The sequence below is a fragment of the Salvelinus fontinalis genome, chromosome 3 (genome assembly GCF_029448725.1).
Source record: "Salvelinus fontinalis isolate EN_2023a chromosome 3, ASM2944872v1, whole genome shotgun sequence".
Taxonomy (NCBI): Eukaryota; Metazoa; Chordata; class Actinopteri; order Salmoniformes; family Salmonidae; genus Salvelinus; species Salvelinus fontinalis.
In genome coordinates this window covers 31,563,308-31,578,267 of record NC_074667.1, presented here as the reverse complement: position 1 = coordinate 31,578,267, position 14,960 = coordinate 31,563,308, and the positions used below count along the sequence as shown (strand labels likewise).

Here is a 14,960-nt window from a genome sequence, read left to right as displayed (position 1 = left end):
GGAAGAAGATCCTCGCCCTGAGCTCGTCAACTTTATTATCCATAGACTGAACATTAGCGGATAATATACTTGGATGCGGTGGGTGGTGCGCACCTCCTTAGTCAGACTAGAAGTCCAATCTGAATACATCTTCTCCGCCGGAGGTGTTTTGGATCAGCCTCTGGAATCAGTTAAATTGCCCTGGTGGATACGAACAAAGGATCCAATTAGAGAAAGTTGTATTCCTGGTCGTAATGCTGGTGAGTTAGCGCCCCTCTGATATCCAAAAGTTTCCTGGGTTAATAATGTAAGAAATAACACATAGAAAAACAAATACTGCAAAGTTGCCTAGGAGCTAGAAGCACGGCTGCCCAATCTGTCGGCGCCATTTTACAGTTGGGCTACTACCCAAAGCCTGTGCCCTGCTAGCGTATTATGCTAGTTTATTTTGTATATCTTGTTAATCATGCTAGTCACAAATTGTATCCTGTGTATTACCCTATGCTATGCTAGCCCAACTTTACAGTGCATTCGGAAAGTATTCAAACCCCTTGACTTTTTCCATATTTTGTTACGTTACAGCCTTATTCTAAAATGTATTAAACCGTTTTTCCCCTCATCAATCTACACCCGAAATACCCCAGAATGACAAAGCAATACAGCTTTTCTTTTTGCGAAATAATGACATTTACATAAATATTCAGACCCTTTACTCAGTACTTTGTTGACGCACCTTTGGCAGCGATTACAGCCTTGAGTCTTCTTGGGTGTGATACTACAAGCTTGGTACACCAGTATTTGGGGAGTTTCTCCCATTCTTCTCTACAGATTCTCTCAAGCTTTATCAGGTTGGATGGGGAGCATCGCTACACAGCTATTTTCAGGTCTCTCCAGAGATGTTCGATCGGGTTCAAGTCCGGGCTCTGGCTAGGTTGTCTTGGCTGTGTTGTCTTGCCTGTGTTGTCTTGGCTGTGTGCTTAGGGTCGTTGTACTGTTGGAAGGTGACCCTTCTCCCCAGTCTGAGGTCTTGAGAGCTCTGGAGCAGCTTTTCATCAAGGATCTCTCTGTACTTTGCTGCGTTCATCTTACCCTCGATCCTGACTAGTCTCCCAGTCCCTGCCACTGAAAAACATCCCCACAGCATGATGCGGCCACCACCATGCTTCACCGTAGGGATGGTGCCAAATTTCCTCTAGACGTGACGCTTGGCATTCAGGCCAAAGAGTTCAACCTTGGTTTCATCAGACCAGATAATCTTGTTTCTCATGGTCTGAGTCTTTAGGTGTCTTTTGGCAAACTCCAAGCAGGCTGTCATGTGCCTTTTACTGAGGAGTGGCTTCCGCCTGGCCACTCTCCATAAAGGCCTGATTGGTGGAGTGTTGCAGAGATGGTTGTCCTTCTGGAAGCTTCTCCCATCTCCACAGAGGAACTCTGGAGCTCTGTTAGAGTCGGGTTCTTGGTCACCTCACTGACCAAGGCTTCTTATTGCTCAGTTTGTCCAGGTGGCCAGCTCTAGGAAGAGTCTTGGTGGTTCCAAACTAAGGTCACTGCATTCTTGGGGACCATCAATGCTGCAGAAATGTTTTGGTACCCTTCCCCATATCTGTGCCTCGACACAATCCTGTCTCAGAGCTCTACGGACAATTTCTTAGATCTATGGCTTGGTTTTTGCTCTGATATGCACTGTTAACTGTGGGACCTTATATAGTTAGGTGTGTGCTTTCCAAATTATGTCCAATCAATTGAATTTACCACAGGTGGACTCCAATCAAGTTGAGGAAACATCTCAAGGATAATCAATGGAAACAGGATGCACCTGAACTCAATTTCGAGTCTCATAGCAAAGGGTCTGAATGCTTATGTAATAAAGGGAAAGGGAAAGGGGGATACCTAGTCAGTTGTACAACTGAATGCCTTCAACTGAAATGTGTCTTCCACATTTATGCATGCTGTTCTCTTGTTTATTCTTGTCGACAACCACTATCACTATTCAATACCATCAGTCAACTTCCTGTCTGCTGTGTGTGTGTGTGTGTGCCTGTCTTGAGTGTGGCAATGAGGTGTGAATTGTATCCCTGTCTCCTACTGGTCATTTCCATCCTATTACCGGGATGCTGGGACAGTTGCACCTATATCTAAACCAGCACCTCAATCGGTGACCACGACATGGTGGCGCTCTCTTTCAGTCCTTATTTAACGCTTTCGACACCTTTTAGAGTCCATGCTCTGAAGAATTGAGGATGTTCTGAGAGCAAAAGGAGGGGGGTGGGCGACTCAATATTAGGAAGGTCTTCCTAATGTTTGAAATACATCAAAACTATGTATATCAAAACTAATTTCACACATAATAGGGTTAGCCTAAAAACATTATTAAATTGACAAAATTCTGATGAGTGAGTGCCAAAAAAGTGACGTTGACAAGTTCTCCTACAGAGTCACAAGCAGGTCATAATGTATCAGAAAAAGCAGATTCTGCAGTTTCCAAATCACATAACCTTGCCAAACAACTCTTAAAGCTCTATTTCAAAATATAATAATTGACAGAATTACTGCTATTACATGTGCTCTCGCAACACTCAAAACAGAGTAATATATTTAGACTTAAAATATTCCATTCCGTTCTTTTGAAATGCGTTTTCTTAAATTCATGAATGCATGCCCTAAGACCTGACCATAACAAAATAATAATGAATGATCTGAGTTGTGGTGTTTTATAATGGATTTTAACACTTGAAATGTGTTGTTTTCGTTATCTTTCTTTTGTACATATAGCCTAGTGTTACATAAACTAATTCAAATGCTGTTGTGTTCCTTGAAATACATTTTCTTTCATATTTTAATGTTGCCTAAGACCTTCATAAATACAACCAAATGATTATTGTTCCGATAGCATATATGAAATGTATTTATTTGTCACGCCCTGACCTTAGAGAGCGTTATTATGTCTCTATTTGGTTTGGTCAGGGTATGATTTGGGGTGGGCATTCTTTGTTTTGTTTTCTATGATTTTGTGTTTCTATGTTTTGGCCGGGTATGGTTCTCAATCAGGGACAGCTATCTATTGTTGTCTCTGATTGGGAACCATACTTAGGTAGCCCTTTTCCCTCCTTTCGTTGTGGGTAGTTAACTTTGTTTGTGGCACTATAGCCCCTAAGCTTCACGGTCGTTTTTGTACTGTCTATTGTTTTTGTTGGCGTCATTCCAAAATAATAGTAATGTACGCTCACCACGCTGCACCTTGGTCCGCTTCTTCCAGCATCAGGCCGTGACATTATTAGACCTGTTGACTTTCAAAAGACACGTCATTGGCCCAATCAAGGCACGAGGTGAGACCCAAATGCAGACACAGGAGGCAGATGGTTGGAGTCTTACAATGTTCATTAATCCAAAGGGGTATGCAAGAGAATGGTCGTGGACAGGCAAAAAGGTCAAAACCATATCAGAGTCGAGGAGGTACAGAGTGGCAGACAAGCTCGTAGTCAAGGCAGGCATATGGTCAGGTAGGCAGGTACAAAGTCCAGAAACAGGCAAGGGTCAAAACCGGGAGGACTAGAAAAAGTAGAATGCAAAAAGCAGGAGAGCGGGAAATATGCTGGTTGACTTGGAAACATACAAGACGAACTGTCACAGAGAGACAAGAAACAGGGATAAATACACTGGTACAGAGAGACAGGAAACACAGGGGTAAATACACTGGAACGGAGAGACAGGAAACACAGGGATAAATACACTGGGGAAAACAAGCGACACCTGGAGGGGGTGGAGACAATAACGAGGACAGGTGAAACTGATCAGGGTGTGACAGCCCGGAAGAGGGTCCAATAAGGCCTTTCTAGTGTTAAACACTGGCACGGAAGCATATCACCGTAGATCAGGTTTGCATTAGGTTACAAGCTGCATATAAAACACCTTCAAAGGAAATTGTAATTATAGCCTAACAGTATTTTATTACACATAATAATAGGCCATAGAAGTGGGATCCAACATAACATAAGAACATAACAGTATAACACCAACCTTTTCTTAGTTGAGATCACTTTGAGTCAAAATGCAAGCGGAGTGCAATTCTCTGCTGGGCGCGGGAGATCAAGTTTGCCTACAATGTATTGTGTGATATCAATTAAAATGATCAATAGCCTATAGAGCCTAATTATAATGCAATGGCAGAGAAGCACAGGGCAAAGTTCTATTTCCAATTACATGAAATTCTTAAATAATAGGCTATTTACATTGACTGGAAATAAATGTTGTTTCATGCATTTGCCTATTTTTATATATAATAAGAGAGGTCTGATTTTCTCCACGTACGTCTACCCCTTATTATAAATGACGTACACTGATTATACAAAACATTAAGAACACCTGCTCTTTCCATGAAATAGACTGACCAGGTGAATGCCCTGATCCCTTATTGATGTCACTAATCCACTTCAATTCGTGTAGATGAAGGGAACGAGACAGGTTAAAAGAAGGATTTTTAAGCCTTGAGACAACTGAAACATGGATTGTGTATGTGTGCCATTCAGAGGGTGAATGGGCAAGACAAAAAATGTAAGTGCCTTTGAACGGGGTATGGTAGTCACGTTCGGATCGTTTTCCTCCAAAGACTCACAAGATTTGTCTGAAGGTAACCCTGTACAAGTTTTAAAATTAATGGAAGTATATATGGAAGTAGTTTAGTGCCTAAAATATATCTTGCAGATATAGGACAGACACTTCAGAACAAACTTCCTTTAGAATCTTTGTTGACTATCTGTTTATCCATGTATGAGCTGTTATTCAATGTGTTTCTATGGGCGCATAGCAAATCAAATCAAAGTTTATTTGTCACGTGCGCCGAAAACAACAGGTGTGGACCTTACAGTGAAATGCTTCCTTACAGGCTCTAACCAATAGTGCGAAAAAAATGTGTGTGTGTGTGTGTGTAGGTAAGTAAAGAAATAAAACAACAGTAAAAAGACATTTGAAAATAACAGTAGCAAGGCTATATACAGACACCAGTTAGTCAGGCTTATTGAGGTAGTATGTACATGTACAGTAGGTATGGTTAAAGTGACTATGCATCTATGATGAACAGAGAGTAGCAGTAGCGTAAAAAGAGAGGTTGGCGGGTGGTGGGACACAATGCAGATAGCCTGGTTAGCCAATGTGCAGGAGCACTGGTTGGTTGGGCCAATTGAGGTAGTATGTACATTAATGTATAGTTAAAGTGACTATGCATATATGATAAAACAGAGAGTAGCAGCAGCGTAAAAGAGGGGTTGGGGGAGGGCACACAATGCAAATAGTTCAGGTAACCATTTGGTTACCTGTTCAGGAGTCTTATGGCTTGGGGGTAAAAACTGTTGAGAAGCCTTTTTGTCCAAGACTTGGCACTCCGGTACCGCTTGCCATGCGGTAGTAGAGAGAACAGTCTATGACTGGGGTGGCTGGGGTCTTTGACAATTTTTAGGGCCTTCCTCTGACACCGCCTGGTGTAGAAGTCCTGGATGGCAGGCAGCTTTGCCCCAGTAATGTACTGGGCCGTATGCGCTACCCTCTGAAGTGCCTTGCGGTCAGAGGCCGAGCAATTGCCGTACCAGGCGGTGATGCAACCGGTCAGGATGCTCTCGATGTTGCAGCTGTAGAACCTTTTGAGGATCTCAGGACCCATGCCAAATCTTTTTAGTTTCCTGAGGGGGAATATGCTTTGTTGTGCCCTCTTCACGACTGTCTTGGTGTGTTTGGACCATTCTAGTTTGTTGTTGATGCGGACACCAAGGAACTTGAAGCTCTCAACCTGCTCCACTACTGAGCACGCACCCCTGGGGAGCTCCAGTGTTGAGGATCAACGTGGCAGATGTGTTGCTACCTAGCCTCACCACCTGGGGGCGGCCCGTCAGGAAGTCCAGGATCCAGTTGCAGAGGGAGGTGTTTAGTCCCAGGTTCCTAAGCTTAGTGATGAGCATTGAGGGAACTATGGTTTTGAACGCTGAGCTGTAGTCAATGAAAAGCATTCTCACATAGGTGTTCCTTTTGTCCAGGTGGGAAAGGGCAGTGTGGAGTGCAATAGAGATTGCATCATCTGTGGATCTGGTGGGCGGTATGCAAATTGGAGTGGCTCTAGGGTTTCTGGGATAATGGTGTTGATGTGAGCCATTACCAGCCTTTCAAAGCACTTCATGGCTACGGACGTGAGTGCTACGGGTCTGTAGTCATTTAGGCAGGTTGCCTTTGTGTTCTTGGGCACAGGGACTATGGTGGTCTGCTTGAAACATGTTGGAATTACAGACTCAATCAGGGACATGTTGAAAATGTCAGTGAAGACACCTGCCAGTGTCAGCACATGCCCGGAGCACACGTCCTGGTAATCCGTCTGTCCCCGCAGCCTTGTGTATGTTGACCTGTTTAAAGGTCTTACTCACGTCGGCTACGGAGAGCGTGATCACACAGTCGTCCGGAACAGCTGATGCTCTCATGCATGCCTCAGTGTTGCTTGCCTCGACGCGAGCATAGAAGTGATTTAGCTCGTTTGGTAGGCTTGTGTCACTGGGCAGCTCGCGTTAAAGTCTCCGGCCACTAGGAGCGCCGCCTCTGGGTGAGTGGTTTCCTCTTTGCTTATTTCCTTATACAGCTGACTGAGTGTGGTATTAGTGCCAGTATCTGTTTGTGGTGGTAAATAAACAGCCACGAAAAGTATAGCTGAGAACTCTCTAGGCAAGTACTGTGGCCTGCAATTTATCACGATATACTCTACTTCAGGCGAGCAAAATCTAGAGACTTCCTTAGATTTCGTGCACCAGTTGTTTACAACTATGCACAGACCGCCCCCCCTCATCTTACCAGAGTGTGCTGTTCTATCCTGCCGGTGCAGCGTATATCCCGCTAGCTGAATATCCATGTCGTCATTCAGCCACGATTCCGTGAAACATAGGATATGACAGTTTTTGATGTCCAGTTGGTAGGATATTCGTAATCGTACCTCGTCTAATTTATTGTCCAATGATTGCACGTTGGCGAGTAATATTGACGGTAACGGCAGCTTTCCTACTCGCCTTTTGTGGGTCCTGACGAGGCATCTGGCTCTTCGTCCTCTGTACCTGCGTCGTTTCCTCTTGCGAATAACTGGGATGTTGGCCCTGCCGGGTGTTTCGAGAATATCATGTGAGTTTTGCTTGTTGTTGAAAAAGTCTTTGTCTAATCCGAGGTGAGTCATCGCTGTCCTGATATCCAGAAGCTCTTTTCTGCCGTAAGATACAGTTGCAGAAACATTACGTACAAAATAAATAACGCAAAAAAACACATAATCGCACAATTGGTTGGGCACCCGTAAAACTGCAGCCATTTCTTCCAGCGCCATTTTAAGGCGCAGTAAAGCCAAATTCAATGTTCCAACAAATACTTTAAAAAATATTTTGGGGGGATACCTTAAGGGGGTCTACATTTTTAAACAATTCCATATGTTAGCTAATGTTAGCTTAGTAGAACCTGCCCTCCCCCCCGCTCAATGCAATCAGCGATTTATATAGAGGGGGACTGGAGACCCTTCGTGGAAAAATCACTGATATCAAATAACTTGGCAAATGCACAGTCTCTTGAATTTTTTTTACAGTGAGCTTTGTTTGGCCATTTTACTTGTTTTTGCTTGCCACGTTGGCTAGTGAGTCTTAGCTAGCTAGTTAATGGTGAGAAACCTACACAGTGTAACCTAGCCTGATAAGCAGATGTTTTGTTTTTTGGGGGGGTAAATAATAAACCACAATTCATTACATAGGCCTAAGTGAAATTGATTTTAAGTACAGCACTATATTTTATGTAAGGTGTCATCAATGTATTATTATTATTATATTTATTGTCTATATATCCCTTTAGTTTTCCCACACCCTCCCTACTGCTTGCTATGAATTCTATCTGGATGATGTATGCATGTTTAGGCCAGTGCCTGACTAGGTGTCGGTATTCATTATGGATGCCGGTACAGTTTATATTTAGGTGCAGGAACTCCTCAATACTTTGTACCTAATATTCTATAGGACATGCAGGAACCCAAGCAGAAGAAAAGTTGAGGTGCCGGTTGTCAGTTACGGTGAGCTCCTGCCCAAGTCAAGTACTGTGTTAAAGGAAAATACAAATGATGTCCTATTTGGAACACTGACAAGTACGTTGCTCAATCTGATTGAGGGGGCCTGGCTCCCCAGTGGTCTGGCCTGAGCCCACCCGTGGCTACACCCCTGTGGTTGGGTCATCCATTTGTAGACTAGTCGTTTTGTAAGACTACATGTAGTATGGGTGAGCAAGGACGTAATACAGGTGAGTAATACTACAGATTCAGATTCAGTGTTTAATAGTCACATGTGCAGGGTTGCGGTTGGGATTGGAAGAGTAAGTGAAATAAAATAATGAGTTAATGGTCACAAAAAATATAAAGATGAGTTGACAAGTTGTCAGGGTGAGTTAAGGATAATGAACGCTGAGTTGTTGGCTAGTAGCCTAATCTACTGATGAGTAGTAGGCCATAGAGTAGCTGTTGCCTAATCCGAGTGTGTGAGAGAGAAGAGAGACAGGTGTAAATCTGGACTTTAGAAAAAACGTAAGCCTATAGGCATTCAAATATTGCTGAAGCAAGTCGTCTGACTCGATAAACTATAGGACTGGACTGGCTGGAAATTTCTGGACTAACTGGACTGGACTAGACGGGACGGAACAGCAGGCGGGACAGTTGTGTGTGTGTGTTTACGAGACACAAACAAACACACACACACACACACACTTGGGAGCAAATTAAATACGAACAGTAATTACCCATCATAACAAACACACAGTGGTTGGAACAGAAGCAGCAGCATGGTATCATTTTAATAGATCTAAATCCATGTATTAAAGCACATACATGTCAATTTATGCTTCTCTGAATCATTATTTCTTAGTCAAGTCACTACAGAGGTCTATTGTAATTGTAATGTCTGGGCTGGCTCTGGGAGATCATGTAGAGAAAGCATCTGCTGGATTTGTGCCTCTCAAGCTATGGGATTGAGAAGTGCTGATTCCATCATCTCCTTCTAATATTCGTGTCAATGGAAAAGGACTGAAGGGCCAGCTAGAGTGATATCCTGAAGGGCCAGCTAGAGTGATATCCTGAAGGGCCAGCTAGAGTGATATCCTGAAGGGCCAGCTAGAGTGATATCCTGAAGGGTCAGCTAGAGTGATATCCTGAAGGGCCAGCTAGAGTGATATCCTGAAGGGCCAGCTAGAGTGATATCCTGAATGGTCAGCTAGAGTGATATCCTGAAGGGCCAGCTAGAGTGATATCCTGAAGGGCCAGCTAGAGTGATATCCTGAATGGTCAGCTAGAGTGATATCCTGAAAGGCCAGCTAGAGTGATATCCTGAATGGCCAGCTAGAGTGATATCCTGAAGGGCCAGCTAGAGTGATATCCTGAAGGGCCAGCTAGAGTGATATCCTGAAGGGCCAGCTAGAGTGATATCCTGAAGGGCCAGCTAGAGTGATATCCTGAAGGGCCAGCTAGAGTGATATCCTGAAGGGCCAGCTAGAGTGATATCCTGAATGGCCAGCTAGAGTGATATCCTGAAGGGCCAGCTAGAGTGATATCCTGAAGGGCCAGCTAGAGTGATATCCTGAAGGGCCAGCTAGAGTGATATCCTGAATGGTCAGCTAGAGGGAAACATGGATAAGTCACTGTGAGTAATGGGCAGCCAGGCAGACAGACTGGAAAGTGTTCCCCATTGTGTGTGTGTGTGTGTGTGTGTGTATGCGTGTGATGTAGGAGACTATCGGCTTTTTTAGACCTGTCACACTGGACTAGCCACACTGAGCCTGAGGCTAACTTTCAGTTAACGTTTCATACACACACACACACACCGTAAACACCAGTGTACACCATTTAAGATGAGGGAGGACGATTATTTTTTTTCATGAGCATGTCCATATTTCTATTACAGCATATTGGATGACTGTCATTCATATTCCATTCACCCAGTTCAATGTAACATCAATAGGTTAAGGCTACTACATGATACTCTAATTTTCCCTGTACCCATCATGAGGTTGCCACAACCTAGCCTATGAATTAAAGTTTAAAACAAAGGTGCACACAGGTCGAGAGAAAGATTTGAGGTGACAGACATTTACACATTCAATACCACCTTGCACACTCTTACCTGCATCTAGCTGATCTAGGGTGTAATCATTAGTCCAACAGTTGCAAACAAGAGTTTCTATTGGACAAATTCAGGTATGTTTATCCCCGTTTCGTTCCGTTTGAGAAATGTTTTTCAACAGAAGAATCAGTGGAATGAATACACCCGTAATCACACGTAAACACAGTTCACTTTCATAGCAGCCAAGTTGTATTCCTTCTCGCATCTACTCGCTCTCCTCCTCTCACCTTTACCCTTCGCTTGTGTACTTCAATGCACAACACATCAGCTGTATGTGACAAGGCTAAATAAACTTTTCAAGCCAAACCATATCATACCTCTACACACAGCCTACATCATTCTCACCATATTAGCTAAAGTAACATCATAATCAACGTGGCTAATAGAACTAATGCGTTAGTAAACAATCATGCAGTACATTGTACAGTCAGTAAGCAGTTTAGCAGCTACACCGCCGGGCCCCGGTGGTAATATAAATTGGTTAAACCAAAAATGTACCTTGACTTGGAAGAGTTCCTGTGTTGTGTTGGATAGTCATAGCGAGCTATCTAAAATAGCATCCCTTTGTTTGAGCCAGGTGTTTGAGTAGGCTAAACTAGCTAGCTGCATTTGCTAGCTTCTTCTTCATTCCTTCATTGAATACATAAATGGTTATACATCTCCTCTAGCTTCTGAGGGTTGAGCCCCTGAGGACTGGAGGCCTTGGCCTTGCTGGGGGAAATATCTTTAAAAAACAATATATTTTTAAATGTTTCACTATTTTTATGAAGGATGGTCCTCCCCTTCCTCCTCTGAGGAGCCTCCACTGGTATACACACATGTTCCATACATGCTCTGGAGAGATGGATTATATCCAATGTTACTACAGTTAATCTCAGGTTAAAGCACTACCGTTGCTGGATAACATCAAGATCAGACAACAGTAACCTTGGGACCTATCTTGGGATATATATCATACCATTGGAATTGATTTGTATTTGAATACAGTCGGAATACTTTTGAATGAAGCAAGTTACGTATGGCTTGTTTGTTCTAAAAAAGGTTTTGTATTCAAACTTTTAGATAGAAAATGAAACATAGACTTATGAAATGTATAATGCCAAAAATTATTTGCATGAATTTACATTTAACAATATGACTTTTCTACTTTCGGGCTTCCTTGTGCTCTAAAAGCTGTTTCCATCCATTGTTTGACCTTTTTGTATTTTGTATTTTGGTTGAACTGTCACATCGTTGCCATTCTGCTGGCTAAGCATTATCTCACACTCTAACGCTCACTCATAGCTAGCAGGCAATTGTAGTCAGATAAGTGGGTCATGAGTTAATAACTTTTCCAAGTCAGTCCCCCTGCATTAGGCTGAGCTTCCAACCAAACACACACAAAGACTTGTCAGCTTTTTTATTGTAGGGTGCTTGATTGGTACCAGCACACTGGCCTCAAGACAGCATGCATTTGTTAAATTTATTTCTACAATAACACTGGACATACATTGACTATCCTGGGTGAAGATGTATTTTTTTCCCTTAACAATAAATCATACATTAAAATTTAACATGTGACATGTGTAGACACAAAACAGAAAAATAAACATTTCCAATTCACATTGTACCATAAAGTTGTTGGTTGTTTTGCCATGCAAAGTAGACACATAACCTGTCTCTGCTCTGATACTTTCTCTGATAATGCACTCAGAAATGCACTCACTGAACTTAACAGTAAGTCGCTTTGGATGAAACCGTTGGCTAAATAGCATATATCTGACATACAGTACCAGTCAAAAGGGTTTTTCTTTATTTTTACTATTTTCTATATTGTAGAATAATAGTGAAGAAATCAAAACTATGAAATAACACATATGGAATCACGTAGTAACCAAAAGTGTTAAACAAATCAAAATATATTTTGAGTCCGTATAGGGGTGGCAGCGATGAGACAAGACTGTAACTACCAATTGGATACCATGAAATTGGGGTAAAAAAATAAAAAATGCGTTTGAGTCAATCAGTCAGTCCCATACGGACTCGGGAGAGGTGAAAGCCAAGAGTCGAAACACAACCCAGCCAAGCCGCACTGCTTCTTGACACAATGCCCACTTAACCCAGAAGCCAGCCGCACAAATGTGTCAGAGGAAACACCGTACACCTGGCGACCGTGTCAGCGTCTAATATGTAATATGTAACTAATATGTAACACTGTAAACACATTAGTTAATTATATAAGCTAACATTTTGATAAGAATACCTGTCATTGAAATTACACTGAACAAAAATATAAACGCAGAAGTGTTTGGTCCCATGTTTCATGAGCTGAAATGAAATCTCCTAGAAAAGTTATATGCATACAAAAATCTGACAGGTGTGGTAAATCAAGAAGCTGATTAAACAGCATGATCATTACACAGGTGAACCTTGTGCTGTGGACAATAAAAACACCTTTAAAATGTGCAGTTTTGTCACATAACACCATGCCACAGATGTCTCAAGTTTTGAGGGAGAGTGCAATTGGCATGCTGAGTGCAGGAATGTCCACCAGATCGGTTGCCAGAGAATGTAATGTTAATTTCTCTTTGGCAGTACATCCAACCAGCCTCATAACAGCAGACCACGTGTATGGCGTCGCGTGGGTGAGCGGTTTGCTGATGTCAACGTTGTGAATAGAGTGCCCCATGGTGGCGGTCGGGTTATGGTATGGGCAAGCATAAGCTACGTACAACGAACACAATTGCATTTTATCGATGATGATTTGAATGCACAGAGATACAGTAACGAGATCCTGAGGCCCATTGTTGTGCCATTCATCGACCGCCATCACCTCATGTTTCAGCATGTTAATGCACGGCCCCATGTCGCAAGGATCTGTACATAATTCCTAGAAGCTGAAAATGTCACAGTTCTTCGATGGCCTGCATACTCACCAGACATGTCACCCATTGAGTATGTTTGGGATGCTCTGGATTGACATGTATGACAGCGTGTTCCAGTTCCCACCAATCTCCAGCCACTTCGCACAGCCATTGAAGAGGATTGGGAAAACATTCCACATGCCACAATCAACAGGGGTATTTTTCGCTGCTAATACAGGTGTAATAAAGGCCTATTTATTTATTTTGTACTTCTTTTTATTTTTTATCAGGGCAACCCTACTTCCAGCAGCTATGCACGACATGGTTTCTGAATGTAAAATGAGAGTCCCGGTGATCTGCTATATGAAGATACAACTGTTTTACCCGTAATATGGGTCAGGGGCCTCATTTATAAACATTGCATTTGCACAAAATATGCCCCAAAACATGCATGCGCCAGCTTTCACGCAAAAATGGACATTTATGAAAACGGAACTTGACTTGAGAATGTGCTTAACCTCCCGCAAACTTCAGTTTAGACCATACGTAGGCCTACGCACAGTTTCTAGTGGTTAAAGAATTGCATTGAAAGAAGCCAAAAGTAGTAGACCATTGTGCAAATGGGGAATATATGATGACACTCTTATTCGTCACAAAAAAACAGGTAGCTTAATATAATAACAAGATTCAATCATGTGCCGTTAGTCAGAGGCGCGAAAATCGGTTTATTTGATCTTTGCATTCTAAAATAATTTGAAATAGGCATCTAATTTCCTATTGTTTACTTAATTTCCATGATCATTGCATAATACATTCCTCAACTTTTCTGACTTTGATGGTTTCCAACACTGGACAACTGAGGAGTGGAAAAATATTGCCATGAACATGACTGCGAGTTCAGTTTACTAGAGTGGTTTGCGTAGTCCCCAGACTTCAACCCAATGGAGCATCTTTAGAAGGTACCGCCATCCAATCTACAGCAACTGTGTGATGCACACACCTTGTAGAATGCCGAGAATCATTTTCGTGCAGGGGAAAAAGTACATGCAAAACAGTATTGAATTCAAAAGATCTGTTTACAGGTGATGGTTTTTCAGGCGGAGTTAAAATGCTCGTTCACACGCACACAGTTTTAGGATAGGTCTGACTTATAACGGGAAAGATGCGTATATATTGCGTACGTCAAGTTAATGTATCAATATTTTTGTGCGTGCGCAGTCTTTTCAGAAATGGCGCAGGCAGATATTTAATGTAAAATGTATGCAGCGGTTATAGATGAGGTCCCAGATCTTTTGAACTGGTTGGGTTAGATGCAAGCCGTTTTCGCCGTAGTAATGGCGCAACCTTTACACTAATGAATCTGCACTCGGCAACAATTATTATCTGGGAGATTTTTTGCAGAGATGTCCAGTACTCCTGCATTGCAAAATACGTATTAGCACTATAGAGACCTGATTATGATACTGATAATCTATTTGGTAATGACACTGAGTCCCATACTCACAATTGGCACCCTATGGGCCCTTGTCAAAAGCAATGCACTATACAGTATAAGGTATTGGGTGACATTTGGGACACAGACAATGTCTCTGGCTGTCTTTTGACCAATCAGATCAGCTCGGAAAAATAGCTGATGTGAAAAGATCTGATGTGATTGGTTAAAAGACTAGTGGAAACAATTTTAGAATTGGGCTGCCTGTGTAAACTCAGCCTTTGTGTCGCAGATTCTCCTCAATGATAACATCTCTCTTTTTTCTCCAGATCCTAGCCATCATCTCCATCCTGTTTATCGGGCTGTCCACCATCGCCCTGTCTCTCAACACCCTGCCTGAGCTGCAGGACACAGACGAATTTGGACATGCCTCAGACAACCCCCAGCTGGCCCACGTAGAGGCCGTCTGCATCGCCTGGTTTACTATGGAGTACCTCCTCCGCTTCCTCTCATCGCCCACCAAATGGAAGTTCATCAAAGGTAAACACT

The 14,960-nt window shown here is 42.6% G+C and overlaps 1 protein-coding gene across 1 annotated transcript in view; it reads left to right on the top strand.

Moving 5' to 3' along the window:
- The window catches only part of kcnb1 (potassium voltage-gated channel, Shab-related subfamily, member 1), a 72,087-nt gene that overhangs the window by 50,267 nt on the left and 6,860 nt on the right, over positions 1-14,960 (top strand). Inside the window, exon 3 of the mRNA XM_055912372.1 lies at positions 14,741-14,951. Within this exon, the coding sequence (XP_055768347.1) occupies positions 14,741-14,951 (211 nt within the window). The remainder of the gene's footprint in view (positions 1-14,740; positions 14,952-14,960) is intronic.